The sequence below is a fragment of the Eschrichtius robustus genome, chromosome 5, assembly GCF_028021215.1.
Source record: "Eschrichtius robustus isolate mEscRob2 chromosome 5, mEscRob2.pri, whole genome shotgun sequence".
Classification (NCBI taxonomy): Eukaryota; Metazoa; Chordata; class Mammalia; order Artiodactyla; family Eschrichtiidae; genus Eschrichtius; species Eschrichtius robustus.
Genome location: NC_090828.1, coordinates 11611059 through 11635143, shown reverse-complemented (window position 1 = coordinate 11635143; position 24085 = coordinate 11611059). Strand labels below are relative to the sequence as shown.

The window sequence follows — 24085 nt, the reverse complement described above, 5'->3', positions numbered from 1 at the left end:
GTATGGCATTTCAAATATAGATACAACGATTGAAGGAACCTCAGACGACATGACTGTTGTAGATGCAGCTTCATTAAGACGACAGGTATTTAATATACCAAAAATCATATAATCCTAAATTATATTCATATAATATTTAAAGTGGTAGTTCCTAACATTTTATCATTTTCTGTCCAGTGGAACCCATGGATTAAAATATTTTATCTATCAAACTATTTATTAAACCATAATTGACTTTCCCATTTTGATTAAAGACATATTAAACCACTATTTACATGTTTTGATCAGCACAAAGCAGTATTACCAAAATGGATTGATGTAATTCTAGCCAATAACAAAGAACCCTAACATTTTAAGCAAACCAGTGCATCCATAAGTTGCTCTGAAGCTGAGATGGCCCTTCACAGTTGGAACAAGGGGCCTGGGCCTTTAACCCTATCACAGACCAGTCGGTGAATGCATGCTGCCTTCATAAGGGAGCATGAACTTGGGCAAGGCAGTTGTTCAGCCCAGGGCTATTCACAGTAAGGACCAACAGCCGAGGACAGTGCCGTCAACCAGTGACACTCCTACAAACAGGTAGAGAATTAGCCTTTTAGTCCTGAAGGGCATGGGTGGCAGGTCACAGGGCCCACTACAGTAGGTTAATTATTGGGATCCTTTTAGTAACTCAGAGAAGGCATAGAACAGTTAAAGCAGGTTAAAGATGAAAAACTGAAGCTGAGTGACAGAAGCTCATAAGAGAAGAGAATTTAAGTGAATTTAAGCTGTCGTGCATAACATTTTTTCTATATATAGCGTTCTTTATTTTGCTCCAAATGAAACTCTTCATGTTTGTAATAATTCTTTTTACAAATTAAACTACTTTATAAGAATCTGACTGCATCATGCATTAAAGCTTCTATTCATTTTTTGATGTTGTTTTTTACTTAGATAATCAAACTAAATAGACGTCTACAGCTTCTGGAAGAGGAGAACAAAGAACGTGCTAAAAGAGAAATGGTCATGTATTCAATTACTGTAGCCTTCTGGCTGCTTAACAGCTGGCTCTGGTTTCGCCGCTAGGGGTAACCTCAACTCAAAAATACTGTCTCAACAGCTGGAAATATAAAGAATTTGCAAACTTCTTTATTTCTGTCTTTGCATTGTATGCCGTTTTACAGTCCCCACCCTGAAAATGTATTTCTCCCAGAAAGGATGGGGTAAAGACTTATATTTGCAGGAGTAAAGGTATATATCCTGTCACTCGACTGTATTTAGTTTTAACCAGTTCTGCCCTAACACCTACTTAAAATTCTCCCTTTGCATGTTTTGTAAATAGGATCTAGTTTGTTTGTTGTTTTGTTTTGTTTTGTTTTTGCCTCATCAATCTGCACAGCTAATTCTATGAATGGGAGGGAAAAAAGTGTACAGAAAATGGATTTAGAGAAGTGTCTGTAAAGGAAAAATAATACTTTATATTGTCCTGTTTCTCAAACACTGTTAGATTAAACAGTTTAGTTGATAGACATTTTTGCATCCACATTTCAACATTAACACTACTGAAGTCATGGTCTGGTGTCAGATTTAATAAACTCAAGTCACCTCATGTTTCAGGATCACCTTCGATAAAATAATTCCTAACATTTTCAGCAGTTTAAGATGTGGGCAAAATGTGCATTTTTATTTTTATTTTAGTTTTGCAGATGGTTTTCTATAAAGTACATTTTTACTAAGTCCATGCGTGAATGATTTAAAAAGCTATAGAATAAGGTACAAATGTAGTGTATTTAATAAACTGTCAACCAAAGCTATATTTGTGTATCAAAAGATTTTATTTCATCATATTGTGCTGTGAGCTATATTCCATATCATGTTTCTTTATATGCACCTAAGTTTTCCCGGCTCTGGAGCAAGTAAAGCAATTAATGCCTTGGCAGGTAGCAAGAACCCACTTGCTTCCTTTCAGATCTTCGTCCTGGTAGTGGTAGGCGCTGGTTTTGTTACAGCTGTTTTTCTAATTTGTAGTGTCTATAAAGTGGTTCAGATAAAAATACCTTCAGTTGTGTTGCTTTTTCCATTGTATTTAGCTGATATACTAAATCTGATGAGATTAAATGCATCAGTGAAACCAAGTGCTGGGAGCCTTTAGTTCCCAAACTTTTTTTTCCGTTTTTTTGTTTCAGAAGTGGATAGAATTTTACTTAGGTGCAGTATTCTCCATACACCTTCAGTATCTTTCTACCAAGGCAGTGAGTTTTGAGAAAGGCAATTAGGGGAAATTCCTTAGATGTAGGTATATTGAACTGTTCTATTCTTGCTTCTCTCCTGTCCTTCCAAAAAAAAAAAGTACTTGGAGGAAGGATTCTTTTTTTTAATTTCTAGGGTTTATCATGAGTTTGGTGACAATTTTTTTTACCCATGAAAGTCTTCTGACTTATAATATCCTAATGATGTCATTAATTATATTAATTCTATCTTTATATGTATATCTCAAGGTAATTTCTGTGAATAATTGAAACTACAAAAATGATTTAAAAAACAATGGATAAGGGCTTCCCTGGTGGCGCAGTGGTTGAGAATCTGCCTGCCAATGCAGGGAACACAGGTACAAGCCCTGGCCCGGGAAGGTCCCACATGCCGCGGAGCAACTAAGCCCGTGCGCCACAACTACTGAGCCTGCTCTCTAGAGCCCGTGAGCCACAACTACTGAAACCCGCCCGCCTAGAGCCTGTGCTCCACACAAGAGAAGACACCTCAATGAGAAGCATGCGCACTGCAACGAGGAGAAGCCCCCGCTCACCGCAACTAGAAGAAAGCCCGTGCGCAGCAACAAAGACCCAATGCAGCCAAAAATAAATTAATTAAATTAAATTTTAAAAAAAAAACAGTGGATAAAGTTAACACCTCTTTTGTTGGGCAGGCATGAAAAGGATTGATTCCATAAAAGTCAAAAATGAACATGAGCAGGAATTCCAGGAGATAAGCACAAAAGCTATTTTTCTCCCTATTGACTTTTACCAAACACTGGAGTCCTAGAACTTTCTCTCTTAATGGCTGTACGGGGGTAGGAGATATAATTCCATGTCTTCTTAGGCAGGCACTAGCTGTAACAGGAGATTCCTGCATGAAGCTCGAACCCCCAAAAACTACACCCTCAGTGAAAGGGTAAATGAGAAATCAACTTACCATCCAAAAGGGGACAACAAAGAAACATGTCTTCACCTTGTCACAGATCTAAAAACAAAAGAGTTTGAGTCTCTCTAACTCCAAAACCAAGCCCAGCTATGCCAGCCTCCCTCCCCTGGAAGTCATTTTGCATCGTTGTAAGAAAGTGGTTTGGGAGTTGAGAGGAACAGATTCACTCCTGGTCAGGATGGTCAGGAAATACTTCTTAGATGTTTGAGCTGAACCTTGAAATAAATAAATATATGATTTCAACAAGCAGAGAATGAAGAAAAGATTCCAGATGCAGGGAACAGTGGAAGAAAAGGATACAGTCAGGGCCAGTAACAGAGTAATCAACCTACCATACTCACTAGTGCCATACAACTAAGTAGCAGGTACAAGTGTAGCAAGTACATTGTGCCACTGCTTTCGGAACTCTATGGTTGGGTGTTTTTCACTTCTAGGAATACTTGTTGAAGCATTTGCTGGTTATTGACACTTTGAGGGATAATTTTATGAAAATATATTTGCAAGAGAGCTTTCCTTCTTTTCCTGTATGAATGTATGTTATCCAGCTTCTTGATCATATTTGACACTGAAATTGAACTTTTTCTGGCCTCAAGTTTGGAAAAACGTAACTACCATAACTTGTTCTTTTACTTACAATGTATTATCGTGTCAGTAAGTAGAGACTCGTGTGTGCACAACACTGACCTCAGTAGTAAGCGGTTATAGCAGATGCACCACAAGCCCTGCTCTTAAGCAATTGACAGATTAATGGAGGAGGAGGGAAATAAGGCTTATTAAAGAATTAGAGGATTATAAAAATAATTTTATGAAGGAGGAGGAATTTGAGATATATGCCCAAGAACAGGGAGAGAGTGTTTCAGATGGTGAATGCAGTAAAAAAATAAAAGTATAAAGATTCCAAAGTGAGATTGAACATGGGAACGGAAGTGAGAAATAAAAAACAATGAGCTTTGTAAATGACTAGGTGCATGTTGTATGTGTGTGTGGGGGGGGGAGGGTGTATAGACATGCATTTGTAAGTTTAGGTACCAGGGTAGAGATGGCATGTCCCCAGAAGCCACCTCACCACAAGTGGCCCATAGGCTTTAGGCATTTAATCCAAGGCTGCAGTTTCCACAAGACCAAAATTGCAAACAACTAACTTGCCAGCTGTTTCAGCTGATTGTGCTATTGCCAGCCATCCTTTCTTTTGCCCTTTGAAATGAGAGGCTCACGTCTCTGTTCATGGCCCTGTAGAAAACTGGGGTCATCTCTCACCCATTTCCAGGCTAATGAAGATTATACGCACTGTCATTGACTTGTTCAGTCAAATACAGTGAGCTGTCGTGTTTATTTTACTTGTGTTTTAATTTTTTGACTCTTGGCAGTTAGACATTCATTTAATAAGCGTTGAGTCTTGGCTAAAAGCTGAGTACTAAAGATAGGATTAATTCATTCAACAAAATATTCGTAGTGGCCCTACTTTGTATCAGGCACTGTACTTGGTACTGACTATACCGGGAGTGAATAAAAGAAACATATCCCTGTACCCATGCAGCTTATGGTCTTATGGGGGAGAGTGAAATTTAAGAAACAAGTACACTTTAAAATGCTATTGCCATTGTGATAAGTACTGTAAATCAGCAGTCCCCAGCCTTTTTGCCACCAGGGACTGGGTTCGTGGAAGACGTTTTTTCCATGGGGTGGTGGGGGATGGTTCGGGCGGTAACGAGAGCGATGGGGGCGGCAGGTTCTGAAGCTCTGCTCGCTCACCCGCCGCTCACCACCTTCTGTGCGGCCCGCGTCCTAACAGGCCGTGGACCGCTGCTGGTCCACAGCCCGGGGGTTGGGGACCCCTGCTGTAAATGAAAGAACGCTAAAGGAGAGAGTAAAGGGAAGCCTGCCTTCCATTAGGCTGTTAGGGAAGGCCTCTCAGGAAAAGTGATAACTTGTGCTGAAGTCTGAAAGATGAAGAGGATTTAGCCGGAGATCAGACAGGTGGGAGTGGGAGGTGGGAGCTGGGCAGAGAAGAGGCCTTGCTGAGGACCTGAAGAAGGGAAGAGCTAATGAATAAATGGATGAGAAGGACATGGTCCCTGTTCCCTTAAATTGTCTTAAAGTGATAGATTTATAAACAAAAATATGTTACATTGTGACAGGTATGATAATCGTGGTTTGGGTAAGTGCTAACTTGGTTTGTTGAAAGCATGCACTCTGGGAAGGCTTTCTCAAGTAGTAGATTTTTAAGCTAGACCTTAAGGATAAATAGGTATTTATAGGAGCATAGGAAGAAGGTCTTTATACAGTAAATGGGTTCAGAAAAAAATGCCTGTAAGTTCTTGATGTTACTGATTGGGGGGAGGGGGACAGCTATAATATATGTATTGTAAATTATTTCTAAAATCTTAAGCCCAGTGAATATAAATAATTGAAATAAAAAGCAGGAATGATCATATTCAGAAAATTGTAGATTTTGAGTTTTGTCTATTTTATAACATTTTAATATGGTAAATACACTGTTTTGTTATCCTGTCTTAAAGTTTGGCATCTATATAAGCCAGATTTCGAAAGACTGATTTTTTTTTCCCTAGGTATTTATTGTTTTTTAATTATTGTGAAAAATGCGAACATAGGAAAATTGAAGAGTGTAATGAATTGCCATATGCCTATCACCTAAATGTAAGGACATTTTTCAGTTGCTTCATTTTTTAGCTGAAATGTCTTAAAAACATGACATTTTCCCCCAAACACATAAATATGCATTTCTGAAAAATAAGGACATTTTCCTACATAACCATAAAACCATCATCAGGCATAAAAAAACTAACAGTAAGCCCTTAATATTACCTAAACCAGTCCTTGTACAGGTTCCCCCAGTTATCCCCAACGAGGCTCACATAATCCATTTGGTTGAATCATGTCTGTCTCTTTGCTCTCTTAATCTAGAATAGTTCCCTCCACCCATCCAACCTTTTATTTTTCTTATACTACATTTTCTTGTTGAAAACAAGGGACTATTGTCTGTTTACTGTCCCACCTTTTGAATTTGTCTGAATAATGTCCTCTTTCCCTGGATTTTCTGTAAGCTGAATTAGGTCTAAAAACTTGATTGTATTTAGATTACTCTTCACACTTGAATAACTCAGGGGTTAGGGGCTCCAACTTTCCATGCAGTCAGAAATCCACATGTAACTTTCGGTTGGCCCTCCATATCCTCGGTTTCTCTGTATCCAGGACTCTGCACCCACAGATTCAACCGACTGCAGATCGTGTAGTACTCTAGTATTTACTATTGGAAAAAATCTGCATTATAAGTGGACCTGCACAGTTCAAACCCGTGTTGTTCAAGGGTCAACTGTATATATTTAACCTTTTTTAAGTATAAAGAAATGCAATAAAAAGGTCCCATACTTTGGCTTCCCATATAACTTCTGTTCCTGCTTACCCTCCTCCCTCCCTTCCTTTCTCCACATGTGAGAACATAGTTAGAAAATCCAAATAGTACAGAAGTACAGAAAGACACAAGACAAATTGAAAGCTTCTCTCCACTTTTCCCCAAAGTCAACCACTGATGATATTTTTCTCTCCGTCTGAAAATGTGCATTTACCAACATGCTTCAGTGTGAAAGCTTGATTTGTTTTTTAAGTACATCAAAAGTGACTTTAAAAACAACCTTTGGATTAAACTGACTCATCCACAGCTTTCTAGATAAGGTTCCATTATTGAATTTCTAAAAGCATGTCTTTTAAATGTCATTCTCAAATGGTTCAAACTGGTATTTCCATTTTATTATTATTAAACTACACAATTCGGCTTCTTCGCTTAGAGACTCCTCCACACAGACAGCCGAGGAAGCCAATGACTATCTGACTGAGCCCAAACAGGGTCTCAAGAATGCCCACGAGCAGTAGACCTAAAAATACTGAGAAATGGATAATCCTATGTTTGTTTTCTATAGAATTGAAGTGTAAGCTGTATGTTCTCCAGTTACTGGCTGTTGTGTTGTTGATGGAGGGATTATTGAAATCCGTAGGAGAAATACAAGAGTCGTTGAAGAACCACTGCAGATCGAAGGATTCTGGATGAACGGCACTGCACAAAATGAAAGAAATGATAAAAATAAGATATTCAAGAATACCACTGACCATCTAAAGAATGCAGCATTGTGCCTAGAAGAAGACATGTATAGTAAAACAAAGTGCTTTTGACACATCGTGCCCAGAAACTATAGCTAAGATGAGGGTTTCTGAGCGTGTGCCGTTGTACTCTTAACAGTTGTAAAACGTTGACATCATATATCCCATCATTCAACAAGCATCTACAGAGGATCTACTCTTAGGCTGAACTGTATGAAATTTTCTATGTCAGAAAGGGTTGAATATTAACAATTTCCTGTGGTCGCACCTATTCACGCAGGCGCTCTTCTACTGGCTAAAGAAACTAAAATAAATGAGCTCCCCCTTTCAAGGAGCTCAGTTCTTAGTGCAAAACTGCTGTGTTGCGTCTGTTCTTAAACCAGATGTACAATTTTTGCTCACAAAAGACATTTCAGATATGTCTGGTTAAAACCTTGTTGTAACAAGGTATGGAGAATGAGAAACTTTTAGCCCTAACACATCCGTCCTGACATGATTTATCTTTGGTTTTCTACAGTAGGACTAAGTGTTAGAGAGTTTGCATTTCTGGATACCAGCAACTGATGTGCAGCCTGGGAAAAACAACAGTATGTCAGCATGCGGAATATGAGTATGCTTTTTGCAGTTTGCAGCAAGCGTAGGGTCACTCTTCTGTAGTTGTTTACTCTCCGTTAACTGTCTGTCTCCCCAACTAGAGTGGGAATACCTTGATGCTGTGACCTCCAGCTTGGCCTGGCGCCTGGTACATGGTGAGTAGCCATGCGCTGAGGACTGAATGTGTATAGCATGTGTGGTTGAAATCTCTAATTTTCTACTCCAGCTCTACTAGTAAAGGGAGTTTCTTTGGATTTTGATCCACAACTGTGGTATGCAAATTTTGAGAGATTTTTCTTTTTTAATGCAGCGAGATAAGGAAAAAGGGAAAAAATTTTTTCATGTTAACTACAAAAGTGAATTCTAGTTATTTTCCATACTGAACAATATATAGGTAACAAATGAATTAGGTTGTTCTTTTCTTCCAGTTTTACAAATTGTGCCTAGATTCAGGCACAGAACAATCTTACAAGACTGAAATGAACCATTTCCATGTAACTCTTCAGCATTATTTGTTACTCTGTGAGTTAAACTTTTGATTCATTGTCATTCTGACAGTGTGTTTCTATTATGTTTGCATGATTCCATTGGCTGCTGCGTTGTTTCTTTCTTAGGGCTTGTAGGTAAGCCTCTAGATTTTATTTACTTATTGTGTTTTTATTCGATTTATCAAATTATAAAGGTAATATATGCTTAGGGCCTACAATTTTTTTTAAAATTTTTTTTTATTTACTTTGGCTGTGCCAGGTCTTGGTTGCGGTGCACAGGATCTTCGTTGTGGCACGTGGGATCTTGAGTTGCGGCATGCAGACTTCTTAGTTGGGACATGCATGAGGGATCTAGTTCCCCGACCAGGGATCAAACCCGGGCCCCCAGCCTTGGGAGCGCAGAGTCTTACCCACCGGACCACCAGGGAAGTCCCAGGGTTTACAAATTAAATTAGATCAGAAGTGGAGAAAGTCAGTGCTCCCTCCCCTCCCCCGGGGCATCCTCCATTACCATTCTCCAAAGATGAAAGTTAAGTTTTTGGTGTATATTTCCAGAAATTTTTTATATACATGCACGTATGCAGCCGTAGATTTTTAAAAGACAAGGGTAATCCATCTAAGTCAACTACTCCTTTTAGACAAGACCATACCCAAAGCATTCTGAATGCAGTGATTCCTCCATTTCTCTGCGATTGGGCCAATTGGGATTAATGTGCTAAATCCCTAAGAATCTGTCCCATGCGAGATAACATGGCACTGGGTCAACACCACACTATTCTAACCTAGCTAGCTGCAGCTGTGTAAGACAGCAAACGGTTACTCACGTTAAGTTTTTAAATGAAAATTCGCAACTGGAAGTGCTGTTGCCTTGAGAGTTACAAATGAGAGGGCCCTCCGCGAGAGCCTGGACAGACACCATCAGGCAGTATGCAGCTCCAATGACGGTGATCACGTTCAGAAGTGATGAAAGAAACAGCTGAAAAATAAAGTAGGCACATCTGCACATGTTGTTACATGTTCCCGCTCTGTTTCAAGTTTCAGCAGCATAAGCAGTCTTTATCATCAACTGCTGCCATTCTCCTGACACCTTACAGTCCTAGATCTTAAGATCACAGTTTGATTGGGTGCGACTGACACAAGAAGGCAGAGGGCAAAGTCCCTGCCATTTCATTAGACTTGCTAAAAGATCATTGGTCTTGCCACTGTTTCTGAAAAACCTGAACTCTTATGCTCTACACGAACCTTGTCCATTTCAACGGACCACTACAGTGTGTCAGGAGCAAAGATAGGCTGTAAATAACTAGCAAAGTAACTATAATCCTAGATAAATACCAAATGTCAGGAAAAGGTAATTTTAAAAAAATAATAAATCGAACTCATGGCTATAAATATGTACCCTTTTAAACAGTGGCTCTCACCCCTGGGAGCACATGAGAATCACTTAAGGTGCGTTTGAAAGATACTAATGCAGAATCTCAGGGGGGCCACCAGGCACTGGTATTTTTAAGATTTTCCCCAGGTGATTCTAATGTTCCCATCAGGCTGAGAACCATTGCTTTAAAACCTCAAGCTCAGTCAGGAATATTTACTGTGATTTCTTATTTATTGATCTACCTGCTTCCTTAAAGAATTATGAGAGACCTCAGTGTTAACTTCGTAACAATGTTCATGGCATAAACAGTATGAAGACTGGGAATTTTGGAGTCTGACGGATTTGGATACAAACCTACCTAGTAACTGTTGTGCTACACTGGCAGGCTATATGCTTTCTCTGAGGATCAATTTCTCAGTCAATAAAACAGAGATCATAAGATGTATGGGTTTTCAGAAAAATAAGATAGCGTATTTGAAAATATTTTGAGTATAGTGAGAGAAGGTTAATAAATATTAATTTCCTTTTAACACAGTGACAATTTTATACATACCAAATGTTTGAAAAAATAAGTGTTGTCTCCTTTAACTTAACTAGACAAGGACAGTTAACATTCTGGTCCTAGTAAACCAGTCTTTCACGTGCATAAGAGAACTGAGGATACTTTTTCCCTAAGTATTTCATACACACCACACAAGTAACAAGTATTTGAGTATTATGAAATTGATTACAGCCCTGAGTGCAGACTTACAAATCTCCTTTCTTTGAAAACCTTTAGACTGAAACCGAAGATTGAGGAGAGGTCTGAAAGCTCGCTCCAAAACTAAATTTTTATGGGAAAACAAAAAGACAAACTTCACGCTCTCAGCATTATCGTATAAATTATTCTAAATAACATGTTTCTAGGACCAGCCCTGCCACTGGAGCCACACGGTGATTCAGGACATGCTGACGCCTCAGCGGCTTTGCTGAGATGCCCGTAACTGCTTATGCACCAGACCAGCTGTGCCGTGCTCACCCCGGTTTTGTTATTGCAGCATGCTCTTTTCCTCGCTGCTAAGGACATTGTTGTTGCTGGAATGACCTGGAAATGACATCAACAGGAACAAAGAATATTATTACTTCTCATCAGATGATAAAGCAATAATCTTCACTTTCTACTTGCCAGCAGTTGTGGGAAGCCAAGAGGCTTAAGAGAATAAAAAGGAAATGTGGCAATGTCCTTGATCTTGTGACCCTTATGATCCCCATTTGGACCATAAAGATTAAAAAGGGGGAAGGGATGGAGGGTTTCAGTATAGCAATTTCAGACTCTTCCGTCTACATTTTTACTTTGAGTCATCATTAGAGAGACTTGGATTTTAAATAGAGTAAGTTATTTATTCATTATTTTGGAAGGAACGTTTCTGAAGGAATGGTTGCATCATCCAAAATTCACTTTTTTTTTTTTTTTTTTTTTACTATAATCTGCAACCACTTACCCAATTTCCCCAAAATAGTGTGAATTAATCTGGCAAGCATTCAGAAAGGAAATTGATGGTTTTGTCTGCCTGGCAATTGGGAACTAAGAATTCTATCACCACCCTTCTCCCACTTCCCTAACTTTCCTCTCACTCCCAGGGTCACCACCGGCTCAGTAGTTCCCCAAACTTATGATTTGAGAATTACTCTTAGTTCTACATTCTCCTTTCTACTCCTGTATCCATGGTATGGAATGATCTCACTTCGCATTGATGTTTAGAAATCTTGTATTACATTCTGTGTCAAGGGAACACATATTGCTGGGGAAAGCTGTAAGAAATGATGCCATGTTCTCAGGACTTAGGTTAAAGTTTCTACTAATAACTAGTCAGCAGCTATAACTAGAAATTCTTCATGAAAGAAGTTTTGTATCATTGAAGAGTTGAATGTCGATTACTTCCTTACACTTAAGATATTTTAGCCATAAGTTTTTTGCCATCTCAGCACAGCTGCCCTTGAGTAGTTCTCTCTCTCTCCTCCCACTCTTGTTTTCTAACATTTTACTGAGTTCTAACAACATACCAGGCACTGTTATAGGTGCTGTATGTGTTTTAGTTCATTCACAGCCTCATAAAAATCCTATGAGGTAGGTGCCAATTATCCCCATTTTACTGGGTCGGAAAACTGAGGCACAGAAAGCTTGAGTAACTTGCCTAAGAAAGTGGAAGAGTTGGGAGTCAAAGTTGGGCATTAGGGTTCCAGAGCCCAGACTCAACCACTATTCCAACCACACTGGCCAATTCTAGCAATTCTCTGTTCCTTCATAGAGCTTGCCATTCTCATCCTCCCCACCACCATCACCCCCCTCACTCATCTCATCGTCCTCCTCCTAATTGCTCCTTCCCCAATCCATCGTTCCAAGACCATGTCCACCTGTGTCCTTTCAGAGCAGGTCTCGGATTGAACAGCCTTACAAGGCAGCTTTCCTGACAAACTTCACCCCACTCTGACCATGTGCTGACTCCATGTCATGTATGGAAGACACTTGGTATTGTTAATCAAACTTTGCTTACATACTGCCTGGAACACCGACACTCTTATAATTCAAAGGGCACGTGTATGTATGGCAGCCTAGCCATTTGAGGCATGGCTGAGAGCCCAGAAGAAAAGGGAAAAGAAATTTATGTACCCAAATAGGTGTCAGTGTTCGTGGGCTAAATTTCTTTTGTTATAAGTGATACTGCCTTCTGAGCTTAAGGAACAAATCATTTAGAACAGGAACTGGCAAACTGGCCCACCGCCTCTTTTTTATAAACTTTTATGAAAACAGACATGCCCATTCGCTTACTTATTATCCATGCTGCTTTGGTGCACCAGCAGTAGAGTTGAATTATTGTGAGAGAGACTGGCTCGCAGAGCCTAAAATATTCACTACCTGGCTTTTCGCAGAAAAAACGTGTTGACCCCTGATTTAGAAAATCATCTGTTAAAGTTAGTGCAACATTAAATTATAATTAAAATGGATAAATCATTCCATTTTCCTTATTGATGTAAATTAAACTCCGCTAACTTTCTTGAAGATTAATTTATTTCAGAGACGCTGAAAGAGATACTTTCATAGTTCCCTTCTCTTGCAAAGGGATTTTATAAAGTAATAATAGCTTATCATGTATGAATCCTCACCTGGTTGACTTCATGGCATGTTGACACATCTTTGTTACATCATTATGGGGAACTTGATAACTCTGTATTTCAACCATTTTGCCCATTCAGAGCTTTGGAAATTAGAGGGGCTCTTTATAGGATGAACATTAAAATGTGAAAGTGTGTGTGGGTGTATATGACTGAATTATAAGTCTTCCAGATAATCTGCACAAATAAGTAATCTTGAGAATAATCTTTCTCTTCAATTCCTAAGCACATTTGAATACATAAGAGTTTTTGTGAAACTTTTTCTTGATAGTCGTTTGTATTTATAAAGAAAAGAAGAGCATTGTTATTTTTCCTTACAGAAACCCATATTTTCATCCAGTTTTAGAAATAAGGCATATGATTTCGTAAGTGAAGTACAGAAGAGCTTTAGACCATTACAACTCTGATAGAATTCAAACTTTTAGGATTCCTCTAAGTACTTGAACATGAAAGTAACAAAACAATAGCTAATTATATAAAATCTGTATTTTGAAAATTTTTGTTAGACATAATATTTTCTAATGTAACGTTCAATTTCTTCTCTGTTAAGATTTTAATAATTGGTGAATTATTACACAATAAGTGAATGCAGTAAATAAGCATGATTAAGATTAGGCTTACAGGTAATCTATAAAATAAAATGGCCTTTATTTTTTAGAGGAAACAGTTCAAGGAAACGTTTCAAGTCGTTTTTTCAGGACTTGGAAGAAGAATGTGTATTGATTTGTCCATTTAGCAGGTAATAGGTGAAGGTAATTACGTAACATTTTGACTCTTAGTCATGGTTTCAAAGATGAAAAGGTTCACCTCTGTTTTGGGTAAATCATAAAACCATAAAATGACTATTTTATGAAGTAATCAATAATGAATTCCATAGTTTTTATTATTAACTACTTCCTGCAAAATTCCCTGTTTTTGAAACAATACTAATTTAAAATTCTACAGATTAGAAAGATTTCAAGAACTATGACAAAAGTGCTTATCACGACAGTGATTTCTTCTTCATTAACTTTTCTGTGTATTTACAAGTATATTGAGAGTTCAGTGTTTTGAGCTAAGTCAGTATTTTGATAGATGTAAAGGACACAATTCCCTTTGAAAAAAGATATTCTTCTACATTCTATATATAGCCAAGGATCAAGAAAATAACCTTTCTATCACCCACCTGTTTGCTTGTGAACCTAGTCTAGAGTTTGAGGCTCTATCTATAAAATGTCTATTGAACTTTTCAAAGAGTTGTTTGATACTTTGAAGATATTCCACAATACCGAGTAATAGAGCCTGGCGTGATACCAGTACATTGTTAATATTTATTGAGGTGATAAAGCAAACTTAATCCTGGAACAAGAAAGTCCAGATTCTCTGAAACGATTTCATATTTATATAATTTTTCTATGCTTCAGTTTCCTGGTCACTTAAGTTTATGGGTTAGGTTATAGATCTTGTCTTTCCCCTTTGTCAGCCTGAGACAGGTGATGAGGATTACGGTGCTAATACTGGTGGAAAACAGAGCTTTGGAGTCAGATAAATCTGGAATTGGGTTTCACACCTACTATGTGACCTTGTTAACATTCTTCACCTTCTGTTTGCTGGTCTGTTAAAATACAAATGTTAATAACTACTCAGCCAGATTATTATAGCATTTAAATAAGATAGTGTAATGTATGAACCCAGTGGTTAGCACTTAACAGTGGTCTCTGTTTCATTATATAATGACCCACGAGTGTTTTCATGTTAAGTCTGGAGATAAGACTAGAAGCAATAACTGATCATCATTGTAACACACACACACACACACACACACACACACACACATCCAAACAAAGGTGCATTTCTCCGGCATTAACGAGACCGCAAGTGGGTGCTATAGCACCCAAGTGGTATAACAAAAACAAGGCTCTTGAATGCTGAATTTTCAAACTTCAATTACATCCCCATTTTACTGATATGCAAACAAAATCACAGGATAAATGATTTGCTAACAGTAATATATTGGAGACACAACCAGAATATCTCAATATTCTGTCATGTCTGAAAACAGGATTTATTGCTCTACACAATGGGTACCACCCAGGCCTACTGCATCAGAATTCCCAGGAGAAGGTCTGTAAATCTACATGTATTACAGGTGCCTCGGGTGACCTATGATCACGTACATTGGGGGGGTTCTGTCTTACACTGCTCTGCTGCAGATTTCAACAGATAGACCTATTAATAATTATCAAACATTAAACAAGCACCATGATGTATAGGTTGTAAGTCAGATCTGAGTCAAAACGTCCCTGAGGTCAGAAAGCCAGGGTTTCAAGTCCCAAACCTTTTGCGCCAACTCCCCTCGGTGCAGGCAATGCCATATTCATGCCTCACAATTATCATCCAGGAGACTCATCGTGCATGGAATGTTTCTTCCCCTTCCTCTTGAGCACCTCCCGCTTTTGCTGTATTCCCTGTGAATACTTAGAGGCTGGTTTTGGCAAAGGAAAGCTGAGGGAATAAATTCAAAAAGTCCCGAACACTAACTATGAAGCTTGGAAGAGCAGCCTTATACACGAAGAAGTACGATACGTAATTACCCCACCAACTTTCACCAATATCTTATTATTTTTTGCCCAAGCTCCCTAGCCTGTACCACAGTTCATTTAAATTGTTGTTCTTCAGTGATGCCAATATAAATTAATACCATACCCACTGATCCTCACTATATCCTAAGCCAAGACATAGCTCACTGCAAGGCTGCAAGATGGTCTTTAGACCATCTTCAGTAAAATAGCTCCAAATCAAGTCAAATAAATTTCACTCACCATCAGACCTGCTCCAATAATCCCAGGGAAGAACCATTCAAAGCAAGAGATGGGGTTTTTAAATTTTTGGTCTTCCTCCACTAAGTTGACAATTAGAGGTATTGCATTGAGAATTACTCCCAACAGAAGCAGAACCAACAGGCTGAATCCATTGCAGGCTGTCCATCCTTCGCAGCAGGTCATGGTCACCCCCTGGTTCGAGGAGAAACCCTGTCAGGGTGGCTGTTTTTGTGGCACTGTCTTGCCTTTTATCCTGAGCCTTCTAGTTAAAGCTCAGCACTTATAAAAAAAAAATTACAGAGATCAGTTCAGAGTCCAGTAGGGCAGGACATTATTATGAGGAGTATTGCAGGAAGTAAGGACGATTTTACATTACCATGGGGTGGGGAAGGTAGGTGGGAAAAAAATCTATGGTTGCTACTAGATAAATTTATGCATGAAAATCGGCACATAAAAACAAAAAAAAATGGGTTTAAGTTACACTCTTCTAACATATTTTACATTTTACTAGTATGCCATGTAAAAAGTAAAAACAAGAATATCCAGTTAAGATAACCTATTTTTCTTGTTGTATTGATATTATTACCAGCTATGGAAGTTCCTTATTTTGAAATTGTTCAACAAGAAAATGAATATATATGAGATTGGGAGAAAATATTTTCTCTGCTGCAAATGTTCTTGATTAGTCAAAATGTTAGGGTTCAGTTTCAGGCTGTATGCTCACACACACAAAACAGGCTTTCTACTTCTTGGTCTCTACCCATGAAGACTGACTGCTGGTCCTGTGTTTGTTTACTGTGAGATGCCTCTATATTCTTATAATAAATTATCCCCTTGTTAGTACTTTAAGTGGGTTTCTTTCTTTTTTTTTTTTTTTTTGCAAACAAAACCAAAGTTACTAAAACCAAGGATAGAAAAGTATACAAATAACTTGTCACATGCCATACTAAAACAGCAAAAAGAGTCAAGAAAATGGAAGGATTCTATCAAGATGAGCAAAGAAGCAGAATTCCTCTCGGCTTTGGAAGATGGCTAGAATTTGACACAAAAAGATGGTCAGAAAGGTATTTCATATACCACTGTCAGTTGCAGAAAACCCAAAGTCTTCTAGCTATGCTAAACTGGAAGAAGGATAATTGGGGAATCGTGTACAAAACTGTTGGGAGGGCTGGAGGGGCAGTCTCCAGGAATGCCTTCCAGGACATGACTGCTGAATGGCCCCAGGGGAACTTCTGCCTCTGCAGTCCTCACAAAGGCAGGGAAATGAAGAAGCCACCTCTGGAATGCATACACCACGACAGCTGCCATCCAGGAACCCACCACCACTGCTGCTGCCACCGCCCCTCTGCACCCTCAAGGGTAGACAGGACCCTGGAACACTGAATTTGACTTCTGCTGCCACTGCAACTTCTTCTTAGCTTTCGTGAAAGTAATATCTGGACCCAGGAACATTGCAGCCGTGCAGAAAACTCAAAACCCCTGCCCCCCTCCATCTTCCTTTACAGCCACAGACGGAAGCAGCAGAAAGAGGGCCTCCACCTCCTTGCTGTCTTCCGTATTGCTACTGAAAGCGGGGTGTGGCTGCTCGCCACTCAGAAGCCAATAAAGAGGCATGTTGGTGGAAAGGAAAATTTGCCGAGGGGAGGGCGGACTCCTGTCCAAAGGCCGACTCCCCACCCCACTGACAATCAGTGGGCAGGAGCTTTCATAGACGGAGGGAGGGGGCTACATGTAGAAGCAGCACAGTCAGCTCTGAGAGTCATCTTGAAATTGGTCATGCGGTGGTCTGACCAGGGTCATCTCGATTGTTTTAAGTACAGTTAATCTTCAGTTCCAGGGTCGGTTTGTTCCCATTGCCTTGAGGCCTGTTCTCGGAATTGTGGCAGCTTATGTCGTGGCTACAGTCTGGTCATCATGTAGTTAACTTCTTCCACCTGGTGGGGCTTTCAGTATCTGTAACACAGCTCACAGGATACGGCTCAGAATATTATCTATAGCCCCTGAGGAGGAACTAAACGTCCTTGACTTTGCTTAGTGACCGATCTATTATTATTTGGTCTCCTTTGACTCTTTTCCTTTGTTTCTGCATGTTCTCACTTCTCTGATTAAACTTACTCTTTGGCTAAAGTTTTTCTACGGACAAAATGCAGGCTGAGGACGTGGGGTGGGGGGCAGGCAAGGACCGCAGGGTCCTGCTGCATTTCAATATCGCTCAAGGATTGATCTAATTATTGCAATATCCAGACTTAGATGCAGAGTATTCTAGAAAATGTAGTTTTGCCACCCATGTGGGATCCTAATTCCCCAACCAGGGATCGAACCCGTGCCCGCTGCATTGGGAGTGTGGAGTCTTAACCACTGGACCACCAGGGAAGTCCCTGGAAAATGTAGTTTGTAATCATTCCAGTCTCTACTGTACCGAAAGCTATACTAGAATGACATTGAAATGAATATTGAGCAAGACATTTCACCAGGGTGATTTCATTTAAATTGTATGGGAAAAACTTTCTCTAGAGTAGCTGGAATTACCATTACTAGGTACCATTTTAAGTGATTTCAATCATGTTTGTGTTTCTTCCATGTCTTAGATGTCTAGAATGTCTAGATATACTTACATGTCTAGGATGACATGTAACATTTTAAAAACGAGTTAGAACTACCTGTTTAATTCAAATGAGAACACATCTCAAGAAAACATATTAGAAAAATATGTTTCTTCCAGGGATAGGACTTAATATATGAGAGAGAATGGAGTCACAGCCAAGTCACATTTGTGCCATTGGTGAAAACAAGAGGTAAAGCAAAAGCACTTTGTTTTGTCCTCCCCCCCGACCCAATGCTTCTTCTCCTAGCCCATTGCACACCACGGACCTAAGAGCAGTAAGGATTGTAGTCAAACACCAGGGACCACATTTCCTAAAATTCTCTAGCTTTTACTGGCTTCTGCTCACCCCATCTTCTGCTCACTCCGTGGTTGGAGTTAAGTAGCTCCAACCCTGCACTGAGTATGCCTCACAGTACTACCCCAGGAGGAATTCATGTGATATGAATGGGTGTTAAACACTCACACATGTTATGTCAGGCATCCTCTTCTAAACACACTTCAGTCAAATCAGTTGAGGCTGATTTGACTGAAAAACTTGGGCTTTATACACAGATATGGCTAACTGTCCACTAACATTTGTGCTTTTACATTTCATGTAGAGTGGTTGAGAAGTGTCCACCCAGCTGCGGACTACGTTTCCCAGTTACCCATGCCTCTAGGTTGGGCCATGTAACTATTTCTAACCAATGGGAAGTTATTTTCATCTAAGGAGTTTACAAAGTGATGGAGGTCATCTACTTTCTTCTTTTCCATTTATAGTTTGGAGACAACCAAGCTACACTGGAAGTCATGTGCTGAAAATATCAGCTTCCATGGACCTAAATCTGTACCAGGTAGAGGCCCAACCCCTGCCCCTTCTGCCCACCTAGGACTGTTCAGGATAGTTGACATCAACAAGCAATAAATGTCTATTGTTAGAGTAGCTAGCATTACCCCCAATAAATTCAGTGTGTCCCTTGTCTTTCACCTTATAACCTTCTGGACCTTTGCAACATATTGCTGAAAGTCAACTCCATCATTCCCACCCCTCCTCAAAAACATCAAAAAAAATGAGAAGCCCGCGCACCGCAATGAAGAGTAGGCCCCGCTCACCGCAACTAGAGAAAGCCCGCGCGCAGCAACGAAGACCCAACGCAGCCAAAAATAAATAAAAAACAAATCAAAACAAGACACTGAGATACCATATTTTCCTAGAGTTTTATTCAGAAATTATATTTAGGAAGATTAGGGAACATTAGAAACTGTAAGAAATATACTGTACTGGTTATATACTTACTGTATATAACCAATATAAGTAGGAATACAAGCGCAGAAGTTCCACAAACAGAAAAGTAAACGTTTCAAAAGAATGAAATACATTTAAAAGTATCATTTCATTCCGCTGAACTCATTAGTGGGAATTTTTGCACCCTCAGACCCAAGCTGTGACCTATTTGTGTTGCAGGGCAGATTTTGACTGATGGGTCATATTGGATTGAGAGTTGTTTATATATACATAAACAAATTTTAATGCCCACTGTAGCCAAAGTATATACAAGAGTCTGTGGGGTAGAGAACCTGTGAATTTAATTTTGAGAACTCAGTAGCCTCCTGTGCCACTAAAGCTGTAAAGGCTTGTAGAGATTCTCAGCTCAACCTTAGTATTTTTTTTTTTTTATAGACTTTTACTTTTTTTTTTAAGTATTTATTTATTTATTTATTTATGGCTGTGTTGGGTCTTCGTTTCTGTGCGAGGGCTTTCTCTAGTTGTGGCAAGCGGGGACCACTCTTCATCGCGGTGCGCAGGCCTCTCACTATCGCGGCCTCTCCTTGCGGAGCACAGGCTCCAGACGCGCAGGCTCAGTAATTGTGGCTCACGGGCCCAGCTGCTCCGCGGCACGTGGGATCTTCCCAAACCAGGGCTCGAACCCGTGTCCCCTGCATTGGCAGGCAGACTCTCAACCACTGCGCCACCAGGGAAGCCCTCAACCTTAGTATTTTATAGATGAGAAGTAAGACAGTCAGATTCAGGGAAGCTAAGGCGACTCACTCATGGATAGGCTGCTCTGGCAGAGCATGGTCTTGAATTTGGGACTTCTGACTTCCAATCAGGTGTCTTTCTGTTCAATTATAAACTTGATATTTCGATGAACCAGCTGGTGGACAGAAGCCAGGCGCAATCCCACAGCATGAATGAGATCCCGTAGACAGACCCACCTTTGGGCCTGTCAGCCTGGGAACGCGAAACACCCTCTTTCCAAGAGCATGGTGGCTCTCCGCCTGGGCACATAAACAGGATGGCAGGAGTAGCTAGAAAAACAGATTCAGTATAATTTTGTATTTGGCAAACTAAGTATGTGTTACCTTGGAAACACAGCATAGTACCAGTAAATTTTGGTTTTAAGCTATGGGCCCTCAAGGAGACTGCAGTGGAGTGAGAGCTTATGTACAAACAAGCCATCTCAGTGCCACATGCTGAGTCCTGTTTCAGAGTCAAGTCCCAGTGGTGGTCCCTCCTTCCCAGAGGAGGTCTCCACGGGGGTGATTAGTCAATAATCACAGAAGTTTTCCATGCACCCAGCAGCACCCTTAGATTTGGGCAAGAGGCCCGAGGCCCTGCACGTTAGGGTCCCACATACCAAAAGCATATGGACATAAATCTATTAAAGAACATAAGGGCCCCTCTGCCACATAGGATCCAGAACTTGGCCTGTAATCCTCAAAATTCGCTGCTGTGAGATGACACACCGTTCGGGCCCTGGGGAAGTGGTGTCCACAGCCCTTGCCCTATGTCCTGGAAACAGGGGCTCACGACTGCCATGGAGGTTTGTGGGCTGATTGCTTCAGAGAGCGTGGAGGAGGATTTATGGGATGGAGAGACACTTAGGCAAGAGAAGAGACTGACTGACTTGTCAAATGCTTCCTCAGAATATTCTTGTATCATAAAGTATCATTTCCATAAGGAGTGGCAAGCATCCATTTTCTTGCATCTTCTTGTGTTCTAATTCCTTGTCCTGGAGATAGATACTCGCACATCCCTGTGGTGTCCACAACATTTGCATGTGGTTGCTGAGCAGTGTTTACAATATTAAACAATACATATTTTTCCTACATTTGTTTACCTGCGTGAAATGGGCTATTGATTCTTTACCGTGGCACTACATGGGCATTAAACACTAGACTTGTGAATGCTTTTACTCTCATAATGTATCTGCTAAAATTTAATTACATATTTTTGAAAGAAATATTTTAGTTTTACTTAAATAATTTTAATTTAAAATGTTCATTAATTATAATTTGATTTTTGTCTTTTAATTTTGTAGGTAATTTTGAAGATTTTTTTCCAAGAAAGTTAAGCTTTAAGCATGTGAAAAAAAACTTTAAATTTTTTACTTTTACACTTTCTATTTTTTTGATGAAAATATATTTAAATTTTGTACAGTTTGAGTACTTTTACATTTCATTTTTAATCCTTTAGATCATTACTGTCAATAGATTACAAGTTATTTTTTAATCTTTATTATTACAAATAGTTAATAATTTGCTGAAATGAAGGTAAGGAAAAACATTCTGTAATAAACATATAATAATTTATGAATTATGTGTATCTCTATTTTACTACTCACCCAACATCCTGACCCATCAACATAATACCCAGACACAGTGCAGTAGTGATTAAATTCAGTTGTCTTTAGTATTTTGCCAAAAGTCACACAGGTATACATATTTTTTCATATTTTTTTTTTTTTAATTCAAGAAAAACTGCTTTAATTAAAGTTTTGAAACCATATGGTTTTTATGATGGTATATTTGACCAGGCAAAAGGATAGAGCACATTGTAACAGTCTGTTAGCATGATTTATTGCTTTATAGTATTGAGACTGTACAGTCTGCAATTCCATTTGTACCCAAGTCTCAGCCCTGCAAATGTTAGGCCTGGGCTGCATGCAAACAAAAGCGGAGGGCATCCGAGCCGCAGTACAAAATAGGTACACGGAGAACGGGGCAGCCTTGGAATAGTCAGGGTGTGTGTGGCTGGAGTGTAAGGAGCAGTGAGGAGCTGGGATGGCAGGGGCCACAGTCCGAAGAGGCCTGAAAGCCACTCTTTACTGTCTGTGCTCACCCCGTGGGGGTGAGGGGGTTAGGTGTGGGAGGAGGAAGTCCCAGGAGTCCAGGGGGTGGGTGAGATGTTCTTCCTGCAGGGCAGTCAGTTAGGATGCTCAAAACCATGTCTTCCGGGAGGGAAACCCAGAGATGCTATTCCCCTTCAGTCGAAGGATGGGAGGTAGGGTTTGGATAGGTTCATTGCAAATCTTGCTTTCATATGGAGTTGCCACCCCCCTGCCCTGTAAAGAAGTGGGGACTGATTACTGTTCTTCCCTACATCACCTGAGGCAAAAAAAATATTAAGAGAAAAGAGAGTGTGTTCTTTCAAACGGAATATCTGGTCATTCCTTGTTTGTTCACGGGATGCTATCAGATAGAACACCCTTCGGGGAAATGTTGTGGAAGGTGAAATTGGAAGGAAGTTATGACGTAGTAGGAAAATGCACTGGTGATGTGAGGTGGCCCCTCCAGACGTTTGGCTTATGCAGGTCCCTCTGCTTCATGTGTCTTTCTCACAAACAATTTCTTCTTCATGTCTTATGTTGCTATGATGTGGTATATTTTCTCATGGAAAATAAACATTGTGTTTTTTAAAAATTTTATTGGAGTGTAGTTGATTTACAATGTGTTAGTTTCTGCTGTACAGCAAAGTGAATCAGTTATACATATACATATATCCACTTTTTTTAAGATTCTGTTCCCATATAGGTCATTACAGAGTATTGAGTAGAGTTCCCTGTGCTATACAGTAGGTCCTTATTAGTTCTCTATTTTACACACTATTATATATAAAATAGAAAGCTAAAATAAACATTGTTAATTTAATGGGATCTTGGTTTTATCCACAGTCACCATGGACCTTGGCATTCAACTTCCTAAAATGCTCAACTCTGCCCATAGGCTCAACTTGGAGCAATAAAAATGACGCAGACAAGAGCTTGCTTTCTCCACCTTCTTATCCCAGAGGAAAGAGGAACATACATCTGTATTAGAGTGAAGGGGAAAACGGGAATAAATGCATAGCTGTTTTAGAGTCGTGTGCCTTCACTATGTCAGAGCAAAATGTAAAACCTTCAGGAAAAGATCTGAGAAGCAATTCTAATAGAGTTGTTTATTATGTATCTGCAATAAATAATCACGAGCAAAATAACAGCGAGCTGTTTTGCCCATAGAGGTAGTTTTCCATACAGTTTCTAAACTAGCGTAGATCAGATGTAGAGGATTTGACTGCGGTTTTGTGTCTGTAGAAGCATATATGATGATGTTTGTAGTATTCTTTAGAGTCATGAAAGCGTATAAGTCACTGGGGAGTTGGTTGAAGTATATAACTCATTGCTTAATTCAATTCCTCCAGCAAGTATTTACTTGAGAATCTACTATGCGATAGGCTCTGTTCTAAGCACATGGGATACAGCAGTGAATAAACCCAACACAAATCCTTGCCACCTAACATTTCCATGCTCATGGGAGGAAACAGAAAATAAATATTAATGGATAAATATTGAGTACATTAGAATGTGCTAAGTTCAACGGAAAAGTGAAGGAAAATTAGAAACGTGGTGTGGTTTTGTAATTTCAAATTAAATCATAGCCATGATATATGCTATTATGCAGCTTTTAGAAAATGAGATAAATGCATATAGTACACATTGAAAGATCTCTAAAACTAAGAGGAAAAAAGCAAATTACGGAA

General features: G+C 39.6%; 2 protein-coding genes across 9 annotated transcripts in view; one reads left to right on the top strand and one right to left on the bottom strand.

The window, feature by feature from the left end:
• The window catches only part of MFF (mitochondrial fission factor), a 33621-nt gene extending 32376 nt beyond the window's left edge, over positions 1-1245 (top strand). For all 8 annotated transcript variants that reach the window (XM_068544309.1, XM_068544313.1, XM_068544312.1 and 5 more), the window contains 2 exons: positions 1-85; positions 934-1245. In XM_068544309.1, the coding sequence (XP_068400410.1) occupies positions 1-85; positions 934-1065 (217 nt within the window). In that variant the 3' untranslated portion in view covers positions 1066-1245. The remainder of the gene's footprint in view (positions 86-933) is intronic.
• A 5712-nt stretch (positions 1246-6957) lies between these two features.
• Positions 6958-15934, bottom strand: TM4SF20 (transmembrane 4 L six family member 20). Its single transcript, XM_068543753.1, has 4 exons — positions 15702-15934; positions 10766-10831; positions 9200-9351; positions 6958-7249 (listed from the first exon to the last, which is right to left on the bottom strand). Exons 1-4 carry the CDS (start codon positions 15882-15884, stop codon positions 6958-6960), a joined length of 693 nt encoding a protein of 230 aa, XP_068399854.1. The 5' UTR covers positions 15885-15934.
• Positions 15935-24085: the final 8151 nt, after the last annotated feature.

Coding starts and splice junctions, on each gene's coding strand:
- TM4SF20 (XM_068543753.1), bottom strand. CDS start 15,884: ATGACCTGCTGCGAAGGATGGACAGCCTGCAATGGATTCAGCCTGTTG. Junction 10,832..15,701: donor TTATTGGAGCAGGTCTGATG/GTGAGTGAAATT, acceptor TGTCATTTCCAG/GTCATTCCAGCAACAACAAT. Junction 9,352..10,765: donor GCTGCAATAACAAAACCGGG/GTGAGCACGGCA, acceptor TTTATTTTTCAG/CTGTTTCTTTCATCACTTCT.